Raw genomic sequence first — 22,992 nt, 5'->3', positions numbered from 1 at the left:
TGGTGATCTCCCTGGTGTCAAATTCAGAAAGCCTCTTCCTAAGAAGAGCAGTTGTGTGGAGAAGGCAAAACAGATAAAAACTTTTCCAGATTACCAAATTCATTATCTGCTGCATCACTTATCAGTCTCATGCTCTAATCTGTCACTACCAATGGTTTGTGTTTCTTCCAAGATTTCATTCTAACACATTTAGATTTGTTCTGAATCCATTCTTCCCTTTGAGCAAGGAAGGCAGTACCATTTCTTTCTTCTAATGTAAAGAGTCTTGTGAGACTCGAGGGCAGTTTAGTTCAGATGCCCATACAGAGCATGCCCTCCGAATGGTTCTGCCGCAGGTTGGTCATACTGGAGGAGCTCAGTCACCCTGTTGAGGGCTGGCTTCCTTTCAGTATAGGGTGTGCAGCCAGAGTGGTAGAACCACATCCAGACAGGTCAGCTCCCAGGGAGTCGATACTTTGCCACATGACACTCCACCATTTCTTTCCTCTCAGCCTGCTTGAAATCCCTCCCAAGAAAGTGAGACATGGCTGGATTAGTTCCTTTCCTCCTCTGTCCCCCTGCTCAGGGAGTTAAAAAAGATGTGGTGAGAAAGTCTTGAATCTCTGGTATTTAACCTCCATGGGAATAAACATGCACAACTGCCAACACTAATTCTACCTCTGGTCCTTTAAGTTCTAGGCAGGTTAAAACACACCCATTAGCCACGTTCTATGTCAAAAGTCCTCTGAAGATGGGACGCCTGGGTGGTTCACTTGGTTGGGTGTCTGACTCTTGATTTTGGTGCAGGTTGTGATCTTGTAGATCGTGGGATGGAGCCCTGCATTGGGCTCTTCACTAATGGTGCAGAGCCTGCTTGGGATTTTCTCTCTCTTCTCTCTGCCCCTCCCCTATGCTCGCTCACTCCTCTCTCTCTCTCAAAATAAATAAATGTAAAAAACAAAAAAGTCCTCTGAAGGGAGCACATGAAGAAACAACCTTTCTGTGGTATAAAAGGCACAGTATGCTTTTTAGCAGAAACAAATGGTGCCTTTGACTTTGTACCATAAGACCTATACTTAATATATTATAAGAACTGTAGTGATCTTGTGGGCACACTAGAGTTTTATATCATGATTTGGGGGAAATTAAGGCTATATAGCAGTAAGTACACTTTGTATCTTGAGAATTTTTGTCATTTTAAAGAAATTATCTAAGTTTTTCAATTCAATCAAAATGGAGAGTAAAATAATCTACCCACATCTAACTCCAGGAATTTTCCTATTTTTTTTTTTCAGGTTCTCTCATACCTAGTATTTCCTGAGATAAGGAGTAAAATAGTTATAAGAAGGTGTATGTATATTACTATTCTGACTTGCCTTCTCCCAGAACAATTTCAAATACTATTTACTTAAAGTAGGCTCCACACCCAACGTGGGGCTTGAAACTCATGACCCTGAGATCAAGAGTTGCAGGCTCTACCAATGGAGCCAGTCAGGTGCCCCCAATTTCAAACACTATTTAAAAAAAGGAGTTTGGGAAAGATTCCACAGCTTCTGTTCATTAAATATTCTATGTTCTAGGGAAGAAGAGAGCAGGCATCTAGCACACTAGGGAAAAAATGCCTGTGAGGCAGGTGGTGAGGCATCTGAATGCAGCAGGGGGGTTTCTTTTTTTAATAACATCTTTGTGGTAGAATTCACATACTATAAAATTCATCCTTTTAAAATGTATACATTTCAGGGGTGCCTGGGTGGCTCAGTTGGTTAAGCATCAGACTTCAGCTCAGGTCATGATCTCATACCCTGTGAGTTCAAGCCCTGCATCGGGCTCTGTGCTGACAGCTCAGAGCCTGGAGCCTGCTTCAGATTCTGTGTCTCCCCCTCTGTCTGCCCCTCCCCTGCTCATGCTCTGTCACTCTCTGTCTCAAAAATTTAAAAAAAAAAAAAAAAAACATTAAAAAAAGTTAAATGTATACATTTCAGTGGTTTTTAATATATTCACAGAGTTGTAAACTATCACAACGTCTAATTTTAGGCTATTTTTATCCCCCCAAAAAGAAACCCTGTGCCTATTCCTCGCTTCCCCCAGCAACCTGATCAACTTTCTGTCTCTGTGGATTCACCTCTTTTCAGAGGGGAGGACATAATCCAGTTGGCTTCTGGGAAGGTAGTATACTAATAATAAATCCTTGAGTTTGTATAGCACTTAATGGTTTACAAAATGCATTCACAAAGTCCCCTAAGTATCAATAAATATCACAAAAATCAGTATTACAAAAGTGCTTTGCTGTAGGGACAATTAGTAGCTCTAATGAAGCTAGTGAAGCCCCAGAAGGTGATTTGCATAGACCCAATCAAAAGTTTTGTTGGGGTGCTTTCTCCACCACTACCATTAGTTTCTGTGCGCCAGGAGGCCCATTGGAGCAGTGACACTGCAAAGGGAAGGGTCATGGGACATGGAAGCATAGTCCCTTGGAGGATGGGCACTTTTTGTTTCATAAGCTCATTTCCTAGCCATCTCTCTTCCCTCTCTCTCTCAGAATCAAGAATGATACTCTCTTTTTGAAGATTTTTTTAAGTAATCTCTACACCCAATGTGGGACTCTAACAACCCAGAGATCAAGAATTGCATGCTCTGGGTTCCTGGTGGCTTGGTTGAGTGTCTCACTCTTGATTCCAGCTCAAGTTATGACCCCAGGGTCATGGAATTCCCCCCCCCCCCCCCGGCATTGGGCTCTGTGCTGAGCATGGTGCCTGCTTAAGATTCTCTCTTGGGATGCATGGGTGGCTCAGTTGGTTAAGTGTCTGACTCTTGATTTCAGCTCAGATCATGATCTCACGATTTGTGGGTTTGAGCCCCTAAGTCGGGCTCTGTGCTGATAGTGAGGAGCCTGCTTGTGATTCTCCCTCCCCCTCTCTCTCTCTCTCTCTCTCCCTCCCAAAATAAATAAACTTAAAAAAAAAAAAAAAGCTATAAGAAACCTGTAGCAAAAACAAGAAAAAATTTTTGAAAAAGATTCTCCTTTTTTCATGCTCTACCAACTGAGCCAGCCAGGCACCCCAAGAATGATATAAAACAATTTTAGAACAGAGGATGACCCTAGTACCTGAGGCAGGTATGGGTCTGAGAATGGAATGGGACGGTAGAGCCAGCCCAAAGGGACAGGACAGTGCTGGATCAAGGGTTCAATGTACTTCTCCTGGAAGTAAAGGAAGAAAATGGACCTGCCTCATTGGTAATTACCAGCCCTAAATCTCTTGGTTACATCTAAATTTGACCTGATTTCAACTGAATGGATGTTCCACAAAGGTTCTTCCTAGTTACAGTTAGTGTTTTATAATTTTATGAGATGATTTTTAGTTGGCAGGAAGCGACTCCGCTACATGCTGGTGATGCCCAGCCTATAAAACAGGGTCCTTAAAGAAATAGCCACACTTCCCTCATCACCCCTATTATCCACTTCCCGCTTACGTGCTTCAGGAACTGGCTGGGAAGTCCACCTTTCTGGGGTTTCAGGGAAAACTTTGGAGAGCTGCTTCTTGTACCTATTGAAGTTTTCCAGGAAAATATGGTCTCTCTTTGCACCAATCTGGTGGATGACCTGGACTTTATCTGTGAACAGATAAATAAGGAGTCCTTAGTACCACCCTCCTTCCTGTCTTGCTGGGTTTTCAGTCACCAGGATCAGACCCAATTTCCTTTTGCTTTACTCTAAGCTCTTAGGACTTACGACTACCATGATGTGGGGGCATGCCTTGAAGGTGACTGTTGCTTGGAAATATGAGCTGGTGGCTTCATAGAGGCTTGAAACCAAAGCAGAACCTGTCTAACTTACAGGCATTGTCCCCTATTAAAAGTTAAGTACTAATAAAGGGAGATTTAATTCATTTCCTACCATTCATAAATACTTTCATCTGAATAATTCTGTTAAATGCTTTAGGAAGACTTTCAGTTGACAGTTTAGGAAGAAGATGGGTGCAAGGAAGAATAAACAGCTTCGAACATACAGACCTAGATCATGTATCTTGGAAGCCCAAGCGTCTAAAGGATAGCAAGATGGAAGGGGAAGGTAGTGGACATTTATTGAGCATGAGCCAAGAAGCATTATAGATGCTTTCTTGTCTGTTCTTTACTTGAGGTGTATTTTTGTTAATATCATTTTACAAATAAGGTCCATAAGGCTCAGAGGGATTACATAACTTACTGAAGGTTAGTGGAAAGGTGCTAAGCCAGGCTCCACTAGACTCCAAATCCCACGATTTTTTTCTAACATAGCACCTCAATGGGGGATTATCTCAAAGGGAAAGAAAGAAGACAAGAGGTAGTTGTTCTCAGAGCCAAATCTGTTTACTTTATGACCCCACCCTCCACAGCCTCCTTAGTAACAGAAAGGGATAGAGAAAGGGGAAGAGGGAAAACAGTTTCGCCTGCACCAGATACCTGCCTGCCCCTCTTCCCCCCCACCCCGCCAAAAAAAATCTGTGCTGGTAACTAGGGGATGTTGCCATGAACACCTTGGTCATCCAGAGCCTCTTGTCCACACTCATGACTGTTTCATCCCCTGGCTACTTTCCACCTCCCTGCTCCATGTCCACCCAGCCCCCAGCACGGCACCCCAGCTCTATTACCAAAGTATATTTCCTGTTCAAAGGTGTTGTCTGTGGAGTAAGCAAACTTTCCAGCTCGAGGATTCACCTGTCGAAAGTACCTCTGGTTCGGGGGCTGGCAGATGTTCTTTCCTTTGATACCCTCAGCAGTCTTATTGTTGCCAGGCATAGGTTCACCTGTCTGCACTTGAGGCAAGTAATTGGGCAATCTTAGCAGGAGGGAGAGAGGGAGAGAAGGGAAAGGTGGGAGATGGACCTTCTGCTTTCCATCAGACCCACAGCTCCTCTTTAAGCTCACCTCATACACACATGAGCATCTGGAAAACACCTATGTTTAACTATTCACTTTGCTCCCAAGATGCCCTATGAAGGTACCTATCAGCAGCCAACTTCTCTTCCTCTAATACAGCCACTCCTGTAGCCACTGGACAGTATGACAGAGTGGCCATGCTCCCAGCATTACCCTTTTTAAAAACAAAAACAACAACAACATTGGTGCCTTTAGAGATTGCACTGATGTGGGGAAGGGAACCAATTCTATATTATTTCACTTTATTATGTATGTGCTTATTTCATGCCTGTCCACCCCGTGAACATATAAGCTCCTTAAAGGTTCCATATCTCTCGTTTACAGTGTATTCCCAGCACTTTGCAGAGTACCTGGCAAGTAGTGGGAATGCAGTTTATATTTATCTAATAAATGGACAAATTAACGGATTCCCACTTTTAGTTCGCTTTTGGGAATCAGGGACATTAGACTAGCTCCAGTCTTCCATCTAGCTATAAATGAGAAGGAAGCAACCAGAAATATGCAGTAATCTTCCCTCAAATTGTTTAGTTCTCTGTCCTGCTGCCAGTTCGTTTTTGAGGCACTGACACATTGGCTCCTTAATTCAAAGCGAGGCAGGACCAAACCTTATTTTCCCCATGGATACATTTCTGGGAGCACCTGGATAGTAACTGGATCAGCAGAATCGCTCAGTCTGTTAGGAAAGGCCCAAAACCAACCCCTTTACAGGCAGTGGTTCTCAACTGGGAGTGACTTTGTCCCTTAAGGGGACATGTGTCAATGACTGGAGACCTCTCTGGTTGTCACAACTACAGAGTGTTACTGGCATCCAGTGGGGTGTTACTAAACATCTTACAAGGTATAAGGCAGACCCCCACAACAGGATTATCCAGTCCAGGATGTCAGTAGTGCCTAGGCTGTGAAACCTTACTTGAAGGAGATCTTAGAGAGTAGGTTGGCAGTGGAGAACTCCAAGAGGTTGATGGGACAGCACATTCTGAAATAAGGAATGTGAACTAACGCAGGAGTCCTGGAAGGGGAGCCAAGCATTCTCAAAGGTGTGCCAGAGGCCTCAGCCAGTCTACCTATAGTAAACAGGAAGCAGCAGCTCTGGCTTCTTTTTCTCCTGGATTGGCAGGATAACACTTCGATCCTCAAATTCTGCTGTTTCTTCTTCTTCCAGCTGTTTCAAGAGCTCCAGGTCACTGGTGGAAGAAAGCTCATCCCGGATGTGGCTCCAGTCGTACTGCTGGTGCAGAAAGCTCTGCCACTTGTTGGGGGATACCCGAGACCTTAGGGGACGCTTGCTCTGGATCCATCGGGCAGTGCGCTTGTTCAGCTTTTCCAGCACGATAGCTTCCCAGGCTCTGGCCTCCTTCTCAGGAGGTGGAAGCCAGGCTTCCCTCACTTCCAGGTTCACATCTGGAGAAAGTGACAGACCTAGCACATCCGGATCCCTGAAGGAATGAGGGATGAGAGGGCAAGGTTTTTCCTGGACTACACTTGCTGGCTTTGATTCCTTCAGCTGCTTCTTAAGTTCAGCAGAGCTTTCTGTCTTCACAGCCTGGGAGGTGACCCTTGCTGAGGGACCTGAAGAACCCAAGAACTTGAAGCTGATAGGTTTCTCATATTGGGCCCTCCTGATCTGGGTAGGCTGCATGATGTGGTCTGCATTATAGAGATGGTCAAAGTTGTACTGGCTAAAAGGGATGCTGGAAAGCCCTCGCTGCCACACCACCTCCTCAGAGAAGGTAAGGTTTGTAGCAGCTTTTTTCAGATATTGGTTCTTGAGGTGCACACAGCGATGTGGGCTAAAGTGGTAGACTGGAGGTACACTGGAGACAGAGGCACATTCCTCCTTGTTCCTTGGTTTCGAAGGGGTAAAGATCATGCCCCATCCCAGCCGTGGGGGGAGTGACTGATGGAAATGGTGGGAAAGAAAGGTCTTTCCATGTTGGGTTCTGGTCATCCTTTCCCAGCAAAGGCTTCCTTCCATACTCCCTGGTCCAGATGCAGGGTTTGGAGGTGTGACCAGGTATCTGTTGAGGAGATGGGAGGAACTGGTGAGAGCTCTAGGTCAGCAGAAATTGGTAGGCCACAGCAATACAGAAAAGGAAGAAATGGGAAGACAGATAAGGGGAGCAGGGGTGGGTCCAAGTGGGGAGAAGCCATGTGAATTAGAAGAGGGACAAAAAAAAAAGAAGAAATGGTGAACATTCTAAATATTCTTTGTATCAGCCCCTTGCTTCCAGTTCTGCCATTTGTTCTCAAATCTCAGCCCTTCATTTTTCCTCAAATATTGCTTTATGTATGTTCAAAAGGCTTATTTATAGCATAAAGTTCAGATACCTCAGCCTGGCATTCAGGGTTCTCCATGAGTGTGACCCCAGTTTATGACCTTGTCCGACTGTAACCTCTTGAGTCTCTTAGCTCATCTCCACCCATCGCTCCCTCCACAGAGTGGAGCTTCCTTCTGTGCCCACTGTGTGTGTTAGCACACTCCATCCTTGACAAATTCTGTCCATTCTTCCAGGCCTAGGTCAGTTCCTACCTGCTCCACAACTTTCTTGACCTTATCCAGGCCTCCATGTCCCACACAAATTTATAAATCACTCCTACTCTGTACCAGTTTCTTATCTGTGTTTTTAGTTCCAGTATAGTTAACATACAGCATTAGTTTCAGGTGTACAATTCACTGATTCTGTACCAGCAATTTTAACTCTCAATCCTGTGACACCTCACATTGTTAAATATTCGGCTAACTGTACTGTCCAAGGATCATGTCTTCTGTCTCTGCTGCCCTTCCAAAGCCCCCAGTACTTTACCATCTTACTACATAGTCCTCACTGTTAAAGTGTCTAACAGCTACAGGGTATTTCACCAAGTAGCTAAATCACCTCCTCCTTAATTACTGGGGCAAGCTGTTTCCATGTTTTAGCTAGCTTACATTTACTGCTTTTTTAAAAATTTTCCTTCTGGGGTGCTTGAGTGGCTTGGTCAGTTAAGCATCTCTGACTTTTGGTTTCAGCTCAGGCCATGATCTCACGGTTTTGTGAATCTGAGCCCCACGTTGGGCTCTATGCTGGCAGTGTGGAGCCTGCTTGGGATTCTCTCTGTTCCTCTCTCTCTGCCTCTCCCCGACTTGCACGGTCTCTGTCTCTCTCAAGGTAAATAAACTTAAAAAAAAATTTTTTTTTTAATTTTTTTCCTTCTGGGGGCACCTGAGTGGCTCATTCAGTTAAGTGTTGGACTCGATTTTGGCTCAGGTCATGATCTGTTTTCACGAATTTGAACCCCACGTCAGGCTCTGCGCTGACAGCGTAGAGCCTGCTTGGGATGCTCCCTCTCTTTCTGCCCCTCCCATAAAAATAAATAAACAAACATTAAAAAAATTTTCCTTCTGAATTCCTTCATCTAATAATGATAATTGACAATAATGGAGTACAGATGTACCTCAGAGATATTGTGGGTTTTTTTCCAGACCACTGCAGTCAAGCAAATATCATAATAAAAGTGAGTCTAATGGATTTTTTGGTTTCCCAAGTGCATGTAAAAGTTAAATTTTAATTGACTGAGTATGCAATAGCATTATGTTTAATAAACAACGTTCAGGGGCGCCTGGGTGGCTCAACTGGCGAGGCGTCCAATTTGGGCTCAGGTCATGATCTTACAGTTCATGAGTTTGAGCCCCGCATCGGGCTCTGCGCTGACAGAGCCTGCTTGAGATTCTCTCTGTTTCTGCCCTTCCCCCACTTGCTCTCTTTCTCTTTCTCTCTCTCAAAATAAATAAATAAACTTAAAAAAAATGTTCATACCTTAATTAAAAAATGCTAACCATCATCTGTGCTTTCAGTGAGTCATGATCAGAGATCACCATAACAAATACAATAATAATGAAAAAGTCTGAAGTATTGCAAGAATTACCAAAATGTGACACAGAAACACAGAGTAAACAAATGCTGTTGAAAAAAATGGAAGTGATAGACACAGGGTTGCCACAAACCTTCAATTTGTAAAAAATGCAATCTCTGTGAATTGCATTAAGGTAAAGCACAATAAAATGAGGTGTGCCTGCAATTTGCTAAGGGCTTTACATGGGGAAGATATTACAGTCTTGAATGTGAATGGGAAGAAGTTGAGGCTCAGAGTGGTTAAGTAAATTGCTTCAGGTCACACAGGCCATAAGAAGAAGAGCCAGGTTTTAAACCTAGTTGCCAGATTCTAACTTGAGAGCACTTCACCTCCATGCCACATTGGCTTCCCAGGGCATGATTGATGATGATGATGATGGTGATGATGATTGATTGATTATTTTTACTTTCTTCTGTGTATGAAATCTGACCTATTGGTGTACTTCTTTTTGTTAAGAGCCTGCTGTTATCTAGATGTCACTCAAATTAAGTCATACGTGATTAATATGATATCCCGCCAGGATTTTTTGCACATAAGACTAAATTTAGTTGTTCCATCTCTTCACAACCATGAAGGCAACATGGCCATGAGGGCACTGAGTATTTTATAAGTTAATGTAAAAAAGTTATGGCAAGGTTAGAAGGTGGTCACAAGTGATACTTTTCCTGAAACAGTGCCTACTCTTACTGGTTGAAGATGAATTGTTAGATGAAAACAATATTAGTGTTCTTGTGCCTTGTGTATTGCCTAATAGAACATTTTATCATTCTTAACACGTCAGTGTGTCAATATCTTGCTCCTATGATAGGAGGCATTTGATCCTAAACACCTGAAAAACAGATAAGGACCAGTTTTGCCCCAAGATGACTATATGGAATGATTTTGGATGTCCCAAAATACATATATATACACTCTTTGGCCTGTGACACACAGAATCTTTGGTTACAGTGCCAGCATCCCAGAGAGAATACCATGTTAGCATTGCCATTTTTTGTAAATTCTCAAGGGATAGTTATTCTCATCTAATAAGGCAGATTGGTGAAAAGAGGAATAATACCTGATGTGTTTTGAAAAGAAATGAGGACAGGACAAAATGTTGAAGGGTTTTGTCAAAAGCAACTTGTCCTAGATGGACACTGGGTCAGAAGACAAGTGTAAGGCCAAGTTCTGCACTTCCCAGCCATGTTACCTTGGGGATGTGATTTAATATCTCTAGTTTGTCTCAGTTTGCCAATCTGAAAATAGAGTTTGATACCTAATTTGGTGTAGATATGAAGCTCAAAATTAAGGAGCAAGTATGAAAGGGTTTTTTTTTTGCAAGCTTCAAAGTATTACACAACTAAGAGGAACTGTTAACTGATTTACAGTATGGACTATTGCCACCAGAAGGCAAGTCTCTGGGGTTCCACAGTTAGATGGTGCATTGGGCACTTAGGCTACAGGTTAGGATTATTGGGGCCCTAGGCAATTAAAAGAGAAGGTGGATAGAGAGGGAAGAAAAAAACCTATGAATGGAGTTTGGAGGCTCCATATTATCCAAACTTAAATGTTACCTAGACCAACACTGGGGCACAAACATCCCCTTAAGAACCAAAAGCAGGGGGAGCCTGGCTGGCATAGCCAGTAGAGCATGCGACTCTTGATCTCAGGGCCATGAGTTCGAGCCCCACGTTGGGCATGGAGCCTACTTTAAAACAAAACAAAACAGGGTGGCAGGTCCAGGTGCCTTTGTATACTGAGAGCATAAGAAATTGAATACATGGCATCCTGTAGTCAAACCTGGGATAACTGCAGACCAGGCCCCACAATCTGGTAAACAGCAACATTATCTCTGTGCCTCTCAGAACCAGGCTAGACAGGCAGGAGTGGGGCTGGAAGGGCTAGGCCACGTGCCTCCAAGTAAAACCTAATAGAAGAATCCAGATTCAAAATGAGTGATATCTCAGAGGTTCCAAATTTTCCCCTACCCTCACCCCCTGGTGAGGGTACCTTTATTCTCCAGAAATAATTAAAGTGGGCTGAATGATTCATGTCAAAAGGAGTAATACCTTGCTCATGCTCTGTCTCTGTCTCAAAAATAAACGTTAAAAAATTTTTAAAAATGAGGAATCCTGTGTGCTACACCCCAGAATATTGATTGAGTAGGCTGCAAGTGAGGCCTAGAAATCTGTATTTTAACCAGCTCTCACAGGTGTTCATACACATTAAATTGAGAGAAGCCATAGCCCCAAGAGCTAATTTTTTTTAACGTTTTATTTATTTTTGAGACAGGGAGAGACAGAGCATGAACAGGGGAGGGTCAGAGAGAGGGAGACACAGAATCTGAAACAGGCTCCAGGCTCCGAGCTGTCAGCACAGAGCCCGACGCGGGGCTCGAACTCACGGACCGCGAGATCATGACCTGAACTGAAGTCGGCCGCTCAACTGACTGAGCCACCCAGGTGCCCCCCCCAAGAGCTATATTTGGGATATTTGAAAGAAGCTTGGTGGTGGGGAGAGCAGGATCAGGGAACACAGCCTCAACTTGGCTTGACTCACACCCCTCTCTCTGCTGCCTCTTTTTCATCAGAAAGTTCCTTCATTTTTTTCCCCTCTACTTTCTAATAACTATTCCTTGCCATGTACTCACACAGATATACTGCCGACTCCTGAGATTACTAAGGTAACTGCCAGAAAGATGACTCTGTTCCAACTCTTATATCTTGCAAATATCAAAACTGAGGCCCAGAGAGGAAAAACATGACTAAGATAACAGTAGTGGTTGATACCTGAAGTAATACCCTTTTGACGCCTAATCAAAATCTTTTCAACTACTTCAGGCTGTCTTATATCATTCAGCTGACGAAAACTCTTTTCAGGTACTGGTAAAATAGAAGTGTTTTGAAATTACCTTCAAAATGGCCTCCTACAACACAGTCATCAAAAAGCATCTTAAACCTTCTGTAGTTTCTTAGGTTCCAAAGCTGTTTATATTGGTTACCAGGCAACCACCTCTTTACAATTCCATGAGTCTACTCACAGAATTTGCAGGTTCAATCAGTGGTATCTTCGACTATTTATTTAATTTCCTTTTGTAAACAACTTCGGGAAATTGCCTTGTATTTACTGATTGATGCCACAATGGATTCCTTAGTCATCCTTTGAAAATAAACCCCTAGATGTGTGCTGCTCAATTTTTTCCCCCACTAGGCTTCATAAGTACTGCTGAGAAAAGGCAAAGCAGTGAACACATGAACACCCAGCTCTGGCATGAAGATCACTAGGCTGATAGAACAAACCGTAAAGTAGAATGGGTCTGTCTTTGGGGTCTTTTCTGTTCCCCTTTCATCACCACCCCCCACTGAATCCCCTTCCTTCACATAGTTCAATTCCATCTCCCCTGGTCCCCAAATCCTGGCTAGATTATCAGCTGATGACACTATTTTTACAAAGGGATTCTTCAAATCCCCTATTTCTAATAGTAAAATCCCAGACTTCCAGAATACTAGTCTTCAGGAGTTCCTTTACAGAACGAATTTGTCCTGACGGTAGGGAAGATTTCTGGGCATAAGGTTCTGTCTGTTGTGTTGACCTGGGGCCATGCTATCCAGGTGGTTACCACTGAGAGAAATGAGCACTACCAAGTGAGAAAATGAGCACTCACTTCAGTGCCTGGGCTCAAGCTGTGCTCAGACCCTGGGACCCTTACAAAAGGGTGAAAAGACATGGTCTCTGAGATGAAAAGACTGAAAGACTTAAAAAAAATTAAACAGAATTTGGGCACCTGGTGGCTCAGTCAGTTAAGCACCTGACTTCGACTCAGGTCATGATCTCACGGTTCGTGATTTCTAGCCCCGCGCTGGGCTCTTTGCTGACAGCTCCGAGCCTGGAGCCCGCTTCGGATTGTGTGTCTCCCTCTCTGCCCTGCCCTTGCTCACATTCTGTCCCTCTCTCTCTCTTAAAAATAGATAAAAACATTTTAAAAAATTAAAACAGGGGCGCCTGGGTGGCTCAGTTGGTTCAACTTCGGTTCAGGTCAAGATCTTACAGTTCGTGAGTTCGAGCCCCATGTCCGGCTCTTGGCTGCCAGCAAGGAGCCTGGAGCTAGCCCACTTTGGGTTCTGTGTCTCCCTTTCTCTCTGCCCCTCCCCTGCTCACATTCTGTCTCTGTCTCTCAAAAAGAAATAAATGTTAAAAAAATTTTTTTTAATTAAACAGAATTACCATGTGATCCAGCAATCCTACTACTTCTGCATATATACCCAAAAGAATTGAAAACAGGGGCTCTTATACAGGTATTTGTACACTCATGTTCATAGCAGTACATTCACAATAGTAAATGTGAAAACAACCCCATATCCATCAGTAGATGGATAAACAAAATGCGTTGCATACATGCAGCAGAATATTATTCAGCGTTAAAAAAGAAGGAATTTCTGATACATGCTACATATGTGGATGGACCTGAAAGACACACTAACTGAAATAAGCAGACACAAAGGGACACATACTGAATGATTCCACTTATATGAGGTAACTAGAGCAATCAAATTCCTAGAGACAGAAAGTGGTTTCCAGGGGCTGTGGGGGGTTTTCAGTTTGGGTGATAAAAAAGTTCTGGAGATGGACAGTGGTGATGGTTGCACAACAATGTGAGTGTATTTAACTATACACTTAAAAATGGTTAAAATGAGGGTGCCTGGGCTCTGTCCATTGGGTGTCCAACTATTGGTCTTTTTGTTTTTTAATTTTTTTTAACATTTTATTTTTTGAGAGACAGAGAGTGTGAGCAGGGGAGGGGCAGAGAGAGAGGGAGACACAGAATCCAAAACAGACTCCAGGCTCTGAGCAGTCAGCACAGAGCCTGATGTGGGCCTTGAACCCACAGACATGGTATCATGACCTGAGCTGAAGTCAGACACTCAACCAACTGAGCCACCAGGCACCCCTCTGCTTGGGTCTTGATCTCCAGGTCACGGGTTTGGGCCCTGCTCTGGGCATGAAGCCCACTTAAAACAAAATGGTTAAAATGGCACATTTTATGTTGCTATATACAATTAAAAAAATACTGTTTAATTATAAAAGCCATGTTATTTCTGATAGAAATTATGGACAAAGAAGAAAATTAAAACTACCCAAAATACAGGACACCTGGGTGGCTCAGTTGGTTAAGGGTCCACCTTGATTTCAGCCTAGGTCATGATCTCACAGTGATGGGATCATGCCCCACATCAGGCTCCAAGTTGAGCCTGCTTGGGATTCTGTCTCTCCCTCTGCCCTTCCCTCGTGCTTGTGTGTGCGCTCCCAAAATAAACTTAAAAAAAAAAAAGACAGGGGCGCCTGGGTGGCGCAGTCGGTTAAGCATCCGACTTCAGCCAGGTCACGATCTCACGGTCCGTGAGTTCGAGCCCCGCGTCAGGCTCTGGGCTGATGACTCGGAGCCTGGAGACTGTTTCCGATTCTGTGTCTCCCTCTCTCTCTGCCCTTCCCCTGTTCATGCTCTGTCTCTCTCTGTCCCAAAAAAAAAAAAAAACGTTGAAAAAAAAAGAAAACTGTTGTGCTGTTTTAAAAAAAAAAAAAAAAAAAAAAAAAAAAAAAAAGACATTTAAAGCATAATGGTTTAGAGCACAGACTCTGGAATCTGATTGCAGAGATATAAATCCCAGTATATCTAGTTGCTTGATCTTTAGCAAATCATTTCACCTCTCCAGGCCTTAATTTTCTCATAAGGTTCTTGTAAGGATTAAGAGCTAGCTATTATTATTTACTTTCTTTAGTTTCTGTGCCCAAAATACACTGAAATATCCCACAGAACCAGTGCAAAAGTAATTAGAGCTATAGGGAGTTGCATGATTAATGACCAGCACGACAGAAGAACATTCAAAACTAAGTAAAAAGTCCTTGGGTGGCCTTATTGGGAGCAGTGGCAAACACAAATTGTGGGCTTGAAATAAGCTTACACAATTTGCAGGTTTCTCTAATAAAAAGGATATGAAAAATCATGAATGTAAAATCAAATACAAGGCCTTGGAAAGGGCCTGAAGTTAAGTTTAATGAAATATCCACTCCTGGGTGGATTTTATGAAAAAGTGGGGAGGGGAGCCTGGGTGGGTCAGTCGGTGGAGTGTCTCATCTGACTTACACTCAGGTCATGCTCTTGCGGTTTGTGGGTTTGAACCCCACATGGGGCTCTGTGCTGTCAGCCTGGAGCCTGCTTGGGATTCTGTATCTCCTGCTCTCTGCCCCTCCCCCACTCGTGCTCTAGCTCTCTTTCTCTCTCTCTCTCAAAAATAAACATGAAAAAAATTTTTAAAGACTTGACTTCAAAAAAAAAAAAAAGTGGGGAAAAGGTGAAATGTCCCGGATGAGAAAGAGATCACGTTTGCCTAAATACAGCAACTTGACAATGCAGTATAATCTCAACTGGCTATTTTTACACCTACAAGGAATGAGGTTGAGGTCACACAGCTAGTAAGACTCCAGGCCCCTAAAATGTAGGATAGTGTAGAAGATAAGCATATACACAGGTAAATATACAAGCAAAACACCATGATGCACACTTTTAGTGAAACGCCCTATAATTATTAACGGGAGTGAATCAGTCAACAAATTGATAAGACTCAATTCCAGGCCTGCACTCGACAGCCAGCAGCCAGCCCCTGTGCAGCCAACACTGCACAAGCCAAAAAGCTTATGAGAAGCAGAACTAGGAAATTCTTATCCCACATAAAAAGTGCAGGTTTTTCAGTATATAAACCAAGTTCATGTATATCTATTTTCGCTCTTTCTTTTATTTTTTATTTATTTATATTTGAGAGAGAGAGAGTGCGCCAGCCGGGGAGGGGCAGAGAGAGAGAAGGAGACAGTCTGAAGTAGGCTCCAAGCTCTGAGCTGTCAGCATAGAACCAGACTTGGGACAAAATCACGAGCTGTGAGATCATGACCTGATCCCAAGTCGTATGCTTAACCGACTGAGCCACTCAGGCGCCGCTTTGGCTTTTTTTTTTTTTTTTTTTTTTTTTACAAGTAAGCTACTGACCTGATGTGCAAGAGTCTGGCCCTCCAAGCTCAATTTGGCGTCCTCCTTGGCCGCACAGGGCTCTCAGCATGCAGCTGAGGCAGCCTGCCACTAGAGGGTCTCTACTGGTTTCAAACTTTCTCCACGGCGTTCATTGAAACGAGGTCAAAAGTCAAAACACAAAATGGTGGCCTCCTCTGCGGCTATACTGCGAGCTTCTGGACTCCGCCGATGGGGTCAGCTGCCAGGCTCTCCAAAGCTATGGTCTGGTGGCCGGGTCTCGTGGGCACCTGCCCGGAGGACAGCGACCTGGCGCCTGGAGCCCGCGGGCCGCTGCGGCTGGGACGAGCCCGTGCACATCGCGGTGCGGGGCCTCGCGCCGGGACAGCCCGTCACGCTGCGCGCGTCCCTGCGCGACGAGAAGGGCGCGCTCTTCCGGGCCCGCGCGCGGTACCAAGCGGACGCCGGCGGCCTCCTGGACCTGGCGCGCGCGCCCGCGCTGGGCGGCAGCTTCACGGGGCTCGAGCCCATGGGGCTGCTCTGGGCCCTGGAGCCCGAGAAGCCCTTGGTGCGGCTGGTGAAGCGGGACGTGCAGACGCCCTTCGCGGTGGAGCTGGAGGTGCTCGAGGGCCACGAGCCCGACGCCGGGCGGCTCCTGGGCCGGGCGGTGCTGGAGCGCGAGTTCCAGCGGCCGGGGATGCGGCGGGTGCCGGTGCGCGCGGGCCGGGTGCGCGGCACGCTCTTCCTGCCGCCTGGTGAGTGCGTTGCGTCCCAGGCTGTCCTGTCTGCCTTTCTCTGGTCTCCTGCACGTCTACCAAGAGTAAGGATGTAACTCCCAACATTGCAGAGGTCTGTGGGGACGTTAAAGTGTACCCTGCCTGGGGAGGTGGCTCTGTTGCTCCAAAACTTAGAGGTCAGTTAGAAGACATCATAAGGAAATGGAAAAGACAGTTGTAAGTAAAAGCAAAAACATTTTATAGGTAGTTCCAAGTCTTTAACGACTTTTAAAATAGTTTCTCAGTATAGCAAGTTTGCTTCTAACTCCCACAGTATATCAAGGTTAAGAAAATTGGTATAGGGCGCCTGGGTGACTCAGTCCATTAAGCGTCTGACTCTTGGTTTTAGCTCAGGTCATAATCTCAGGCTTGGTGGGTTAGCAACGCCTCTGCGCCTCTGCGCTGACTGCTTGGGATTCTCTCTCTCCGCCCCCTCCGCCCCCCCCCCCCCCCGCCCGCCCTCCTGCACTCTCTCGAAAGGAAGAAAGGAAGGAAAGGGAAGGAAAGAAGCTGTTTCCCTAAAAAAAAAAAAAAAAAAATCAACATGGATGAATTTCAAAAGAGTACTGAGTGAAACAATGAAGTCCCAGAAGAACACATTCAATATCATTCCATTCAGATAAATAAAACTCAAAAAATAGGCAAGATAAAATACTGTTTAAGGTACATGTATAAGTGGTAATACTGTAAAGAAAAATAAGAGAATGATAAAATTCAGCATAGTGGAAAGGGAGAGAAGGGGCACACAGATACTCGGGGCTTGGATAGTTAGTACTGAGTTATTTCTTAAGGTGTTGGGTGTAAAGTGTTTGCCTTATCATTTTTTCAGATTTTGCATGTTAAGTACAAACTTTTTGTGTAAATGGTGAAAATGTCCCATAAACAGAGTCTAGTTTAATGCATTTGAGATTCATTCATGCTCCATATATCCAATCGTTTCTTCTTGTTTCTTAGTAGTACTCCATTCTATGGGTGTACTTCAGTTTTATTCATTCAACAGTTGAAGGACTGGGGTTTTCAGGCTGGGTTTCAAGTCTTTAGAGATTATGAATAAAGTCACTGCAAACTGTTGCATACAAGTTTTTGTATGAACACCAATTTTCATTTCTCTTGGGTAAGCACCTAGGAGTGAGATTGTTAAATCATATGATCAAGTATATGTTTACCTTTATAAGAAATTGCTCAACTGGGGCGCCTGGGTGGCGCAGTCGGTTAAGCCTCCGACTTCAGCCAGGTCACGATCTCGCGGTCAGTGGGTTCGAGCCCCGCGTCAGGCTCTGGGCTGATGGCTCAGAGCCTGGAGCCTGTTTCCAATTCTGTGTCTCCCTCTCTCTCTGCCCCTCCCCCGTTCATGCTCTGTCTCTCTCTGTCCCTAAAATAAATAAATGTTGAAAAAAAAATTAAAAAAAAGAAATTGCTCAACTGTTTTCCAAAGTGGCTGTATTGTTTTGCATTTCCACCGTCAATGTATGAGGGTTCCATTTGCTCTACATGTTCTCTGGCATTTGGCATTGTCACTTTTGGGGGGGCAGTGGGCAGTGGTTTTGCTGTTTTCATTGTCTACTTGTAAATTATTTTTAATTAGAAAAGTGATGCATACTTACTGTAAAAAATCTATGGGGCTTTGAAGCTCTGGGCATAGGGGAAATGTGGATTGAGCCTGTGCCACTGTCTGGATCTTTGAAGGCTAGACGTCTTCTAACATTTCTGATTGTCAATAGAAAAGTTTGACATCACCAAGTAGACAACACATGGCTTTTGACACCACTGCAAAGAGTTTAAGAAATAGTTCAGTTTTGTGTTTTGCTTCTTCCAAAGAACCTGGGCCCTTCCCTGGGATTGTGGACATTTTTGGAGTTGGAGGTGGCCTTCCGGAATATCGAGCTTGTCTGCTGGCTGGCAAGGGTTTTGCTGTGATGGCTCTGGCTTATTATAACTATGAAGACCTCCCCCAGGGCATAGAGACCCTCCACCTGGAGTACTTTGAAGAAGCTGTGAACTACCTGCTGGATCATCCTGAGGTTGGAATGTCTCTAGGTTTTGTGATCTGTGTATCAGGTGTTCTCCTGACTGCTCTTGGTTTTGATACAACTTGACAAATTCATAACAGCTACTCCCAGTACCCAACACACATTACCATTTATAGTTACTTCATGTAGACAGTTTGTCTGCAATTATATGTTATCATATATTCTGCTACTAAAGATGTTCTTCTTCGGCTTGGAATTTTAAATTCCAGTATTTTGTAGTTTATTATATTCAGCTCAAACACATGTGAGAACCCTAAGTTCGATACAGGAAGGAGAGGGAAAGGGGAAGGTAATCACTTATCTCCAGAAGGCCGTAGGTTAAATGTTTGTGTCTAACAATGCTCCCTTCTTTGTGGCCCTTCTGAGAACACAGTATTAAATGAAGAACTGGGCCGCCAAAGAAGCTAGTTATTAGGAAGTGCTTTGAGGGCTTTATAGGTTCAGAGTATCAGAGGATCAGAAGATACACCTTACTTATTTTACAGTTCAGAGCTCACAGTGGATGGGAAGCTGTGGAACTCTTAGAAAAGGTGATAGGGTGTAATGGCACCAGCACAAGATGTAGACAGACAAAAGTTAAAGTTAAATGTAAGTTTGATTTCACCAACTAGTAACTAGTTCCATGACCTTGGGGCCTCCCTTTCCTCCGAAAAATTGGGATGGTAATAACATATCATTTAATTCCTAGTACTTTTCTTTTATGAGGAGTAAATGGTTGAAACCAGTCAAGGGTGCTATTGGAGAAGTCATAAGGAAAAAAAAGACTGCTGTTGACAGGTGACTCAAATGGCCATTTGGTTTTTTGTTTGTTTTGGGTTGTTTCTCTTTTTAAGTTTAGTCATTTGTTGAGAGAGAGAGACTTAATCAGGCCCCACGCTCAGCACACAGCCCGATGTGGGGCTTAAACTCAGGACCCTGAGATCATGACCTGAGCTGAGATCAAGAGTTGGATCCTTAATTCTGGAGCCACCCAGGCGCCCCTCAAATGGCCACTTGTAATAGAAGATTTTGGTAACTGTGGCAAGAGCAGTCCTTGTGGAATAGTGCAAACCCAAGCTACCCTGAGGGGATTAGGTAGAAAAGGGAAGACGAGAAGAACAGCTATAGACAATTTTGTCTCCACAAATTTTGCTGTAAAAGAGAGTAGAAAACTAGGGCAGAGTGGATGTGAGGTGGAGGGACTGTTGTGAAAATGGAAGAGATACTAGAGCATTTAAGTACACTGATGGGAATGGGCCATTTGAGAAGAAAGTTATGAAAGAGGAGAGGGAGATGATGTAATTGTAGGAGTGAAGTCCTTGAGAATGAGAGCAGAGGAGATCCCAAGTACAAGCAGCAGGGGGCCTTTGATAAGCACAGAGATGCTTCTTTGGAAACAGAAGAGAAGGTATAGAGCTTGAGTTCACATGGCACTAAGTAGATCTCGCAGGGGAAAATGAGGAGCAGTTCCTACTGGGCTATTTATTTTCTCCACCAAGTAGAAGAGCTGAAAGTGAAAGAAACAAGGTTAAAGGTTAAGGGGCTTGAGGAGGTAGGAGGTGTGACACAGTCTTTTACAGAAGTGGGAAGCGCACATAAGTGAAATGTGGCAGGATAGATGGGAAATATGGATGCTTATCTGAAATTTGCGGTCATGAAATGAAAGTAAGCTCTGTCAGCATAAATGTGTAGTTTTTTTCCAGCAGTGTTCACTTGCACAAATACAGGCCTGGAGGAAGTGAATAGGGGGGTTTAACCAAGGTTAGTGTTTTCCCAGGAAAGTATGACCAAAGGCAGAGAGATCTTAGAGTTAAGGGTGGTTACAAGGAAGTGATAATAACAACGAAGCTTGAAATCTGAAGTGAGAGGCAAGTAAGAACACAAGAGACATACTGATAGTTAAAACAACAGTGGCAGTCAAGGCCACCGAGAGGTGGAAATGGGTGGTACAAGAATGGTTAGCCTGGAATTATTGAAGATGGTGATCAGAGAGTGGAATGCTTGAAGCTGAGGTTTTAGAGATGAACTACTCACTGATGATGACTCAGTTTAGGTTATGACAGTGGGAGTGGATGGCTGAGACAGGGTAGGGAAAAAAACATTGTTTAAGTTTGAGGTCAAGGAACTGAGAAGCCAAAGTATTTACTCTGTCCTCCACATGGTTGTTGAAGTCACCCAAGAATGATGATGGAGAGACTGTAGAAAAAAAGACAGAGAGGAAGAAAAGTAAATACCCCAAGGTTGTAAAATTGGCAAATGGTAGAGCCCAGATTCTGACTCAGTTCTGCCTGGTATCCAGTTCCAGGCACTACAGATCATGCTGCACTGTTCATGGACTCGTTCTCCTCTCTCCTCTGTTCTTTTCTCAGGTAAAGGGTCCGGGAGTTGGGCTGCTTGGGAGTTCCAAAGGAGGTGATCTCTGCCTCTCCATGGCCTCGTTCCTGAAAGGCATCACCGCCGCCGTCATAATCAATGGCTCTGTGGCCAATGTGGGGGGAACCTTACACTACAAGGATGAAACTTTGCCTCCTGTGGGCTTCGAGCAAAGTCGCATCAAGCTGACCAGAGACGGCTTGGCAGACATTCTGGATGTGCTGAACAGCCCTTTGGAGGGACCTGACCAGAAGAGTTTCATTCCTGTGGAAAGGGCTGAGAATGCCTTCCTGTTCCTAGTAGGTCTGGATGACCACAACTGGAAGAGTGAATTCTATGCTAATGAGGCCTCTAAGCGCTTACAGGCCCATGGTAAGGAAAAGCCGCAAATCATCTGTTACCCTGGGGCAGGGCACTATATTGAGCCTCCTTACTTCCCCTTGTGCCAGGCTTCCCTACACACCTTGGTGGGTGGTCCTGTCATCTGGGGAGGGGAGCCCAGGGCTCATGCCATGGCCCAGGTGGATGCTTGGAAGCAGCTCCAGACTTTCTTCCACAAACACTTGGGTGGGGGAAAGTTAGGCAGACTCTCTTGAAAACATAACCCAGTATTTGAAGGTTGTGAGTGTGAGACCAATATATGCTAAAAAGTATCCGTTAAAGTCAGTTCATCTGAGGTATTATGCTAACGCTTTTGGGTTTTTATTCCGTTCTCTTTAAATAACATTACTGTTAAAAATAGTCTCTGTGGGGGCGCCTGGGTGGCGCAGTCGGTTAAGCGTCCGACTTCAGCCAGGTCACGATCTCGCGGTCCGTGAGTTCGAGCCCCGCGTCGGGCTCTGGGCTGATGGCTCAGAGCCTGGAGCCTGTTTCCGATTCTGTGTCTCCCTCTCTCTCTGCCCCTCCCCCGTTCATGCTCTGTCTCTCTCTGTCCCAAAAATAAATAAAAAACGTTGAAAAATAAAAAATAAAAATAAAAATAGTCTCTGTGGGGAATAAGTTTAGGAATTCCCTGAGCTTGCACCAATGGGTTAACAAGGTTTAGGATGAAAGTATCCAAGAAAAGGTAAACAGGGCGAAAGCGCCTCCAGCATAGTACAAAAGCATAAGAATGGGAAGCCACAGAATGAAAGCGTCCAAGATGAGGTCAACAGGGAAAAGCACTCCCAGCATAGTACGAAAGCAGAAAGCTGCTTTCACAGGAAGGAATGTCCAGAATAGGTCAACAGGGCTATAGACAGCAGCAGGGTGAAGCTGCCCAGAGTGGAGCTAATTAGCCAAAGAAAGGTGCCTTGTTGACCCTGAGCTAGCCTGCTGTATCTGTCTTCTCCCTTAGGCAAGTTAAGATAAACAGACACAGCACCTCATGCCTGTGTAAACAACCATCTGCTCAGCGGAAAAGATTTTGTTTTGTATTGACCCAAACCCTTAACACTACATATCTTTGAAACCCCCTTTCTCTCACACATATGAGGTTAATGTTCATGGTTTCACGGTCTCTTTCTGCATGTTCATCACATTTGTAAGCGTTCTGATCCTAATAAAAACAGAGCAAAGATCCTTACTCAGGGTTCTTGTCTCCTCCCAGACATTAGCCTCTCTCACATTTAATTCTGCATCCACTCTCTTGCTGGACAAGAGAGAACTCCAGACTCAAAGTCCGCAACAAGTCTCCATACAAACAATGTCAGGAATGAAAAGAGAGCCTTAAGTATAAGCAACTTTTATTAAAGTTTAAAACTGGGACATTACAGATAAAGTTGCTGTTTCCTTTCAGTGCTCTCAGCCTTGTCTCCACTGTCGGGGAGCAAGAATTCCTGTCCTGTCATAAGTCCTTCTAGCTGGACTAAGAAGCATATTGACATAAGACAGATTAATAGGAGAAAATCAAATTAAATAGCATATGTACAGGAAATCCACACAGACATGGAAATATATTTACAATTATAGAGAAAGAAAAGGAAGATTATTAAAACTTTTTAAAAATGTTTATTCATTTTTGAGAGGGAGGCACAGAGTCCAAAGCAGGGCTCAAACTCACAAACCGTGA

General features: G+C 44.2%; 2 protein-coding genes across 2 annotated transcripts in view; one reads left to right on the top strand and one right to left on the bottom strand.

Annotated features, from left to right (window-relative positions):
• The window catches only part of HEATR4 (HEAT repeat containing 4), a 40,787-nt gene extending 33,850 nt beyond the window's left edge, over positions 1 to 6,937 (bottom strand). The window contains exons 1-3 of the mRNA XM_025919619.2: positions 5,961 to 6,937; positions 4,608 to 4,795; positions 3,451 to 3,591 (exon numbers count right to left, since the gene is read on the bottom strand). Of these exons, the coding sequence (XP_025775404.1) occupies positions 3,451 to 3,591; positions 4,608 to 4,795; positions 5,961 to 6,871 (1,240 nt within the window). The 5' untranslated portion in view covers positions 6,872 to 6,937. The remainder of the gene's footprint in view (positions 1 to 3,450; positions 3,592 to 4,607; positions 4,796 to 5,960) is intronic.
• Positions 6,938 to 15,234: 8,297 nt separating this feature from the next.
• LOC112855821 (acyl-coenzyme A thioesterase 1-like) lies at positions 15,235 to 21,595 on the top strand. The gene is made up of 3 exons (XM_086709344.1): positions 15,235 to 16,539; positions 18,379 to 18,581; positions 20,939 to 21,595. The coding sequence occupies exons 1-3, from the start codon at positions 15,969 to 15,971 to the stop codon at positions 21,536 to 21,538; spliced, it is 1,374 nt and encodes a 457-aa protein (XP_086565470.1). The 5' UTR covers positions 15,235 to 15,968; the 3' UTR covers positions 21,539 to 21,595.
• The last annotated feature ends 1,397 nt before the right edge of the window (positions 21,596 to 22,992 follow it).

Source organism: Puma concolor, chromosome B3 (genome assembly GCF_028749965.1).
Source record: "Puma concolor isolate L17-30 chromosome B3, mPumCon1.1.hap2, whole genome shotgun sequence".
Classification (NCBI taxonomy): Eukaryota; Metazoa; Chordata; class Mammalia; order Carnivora; family Felidae; genus Puma; species Puma concolor.
This window is presented reverse-complemented; position numbering and strand designations above follow the sequence as displayed.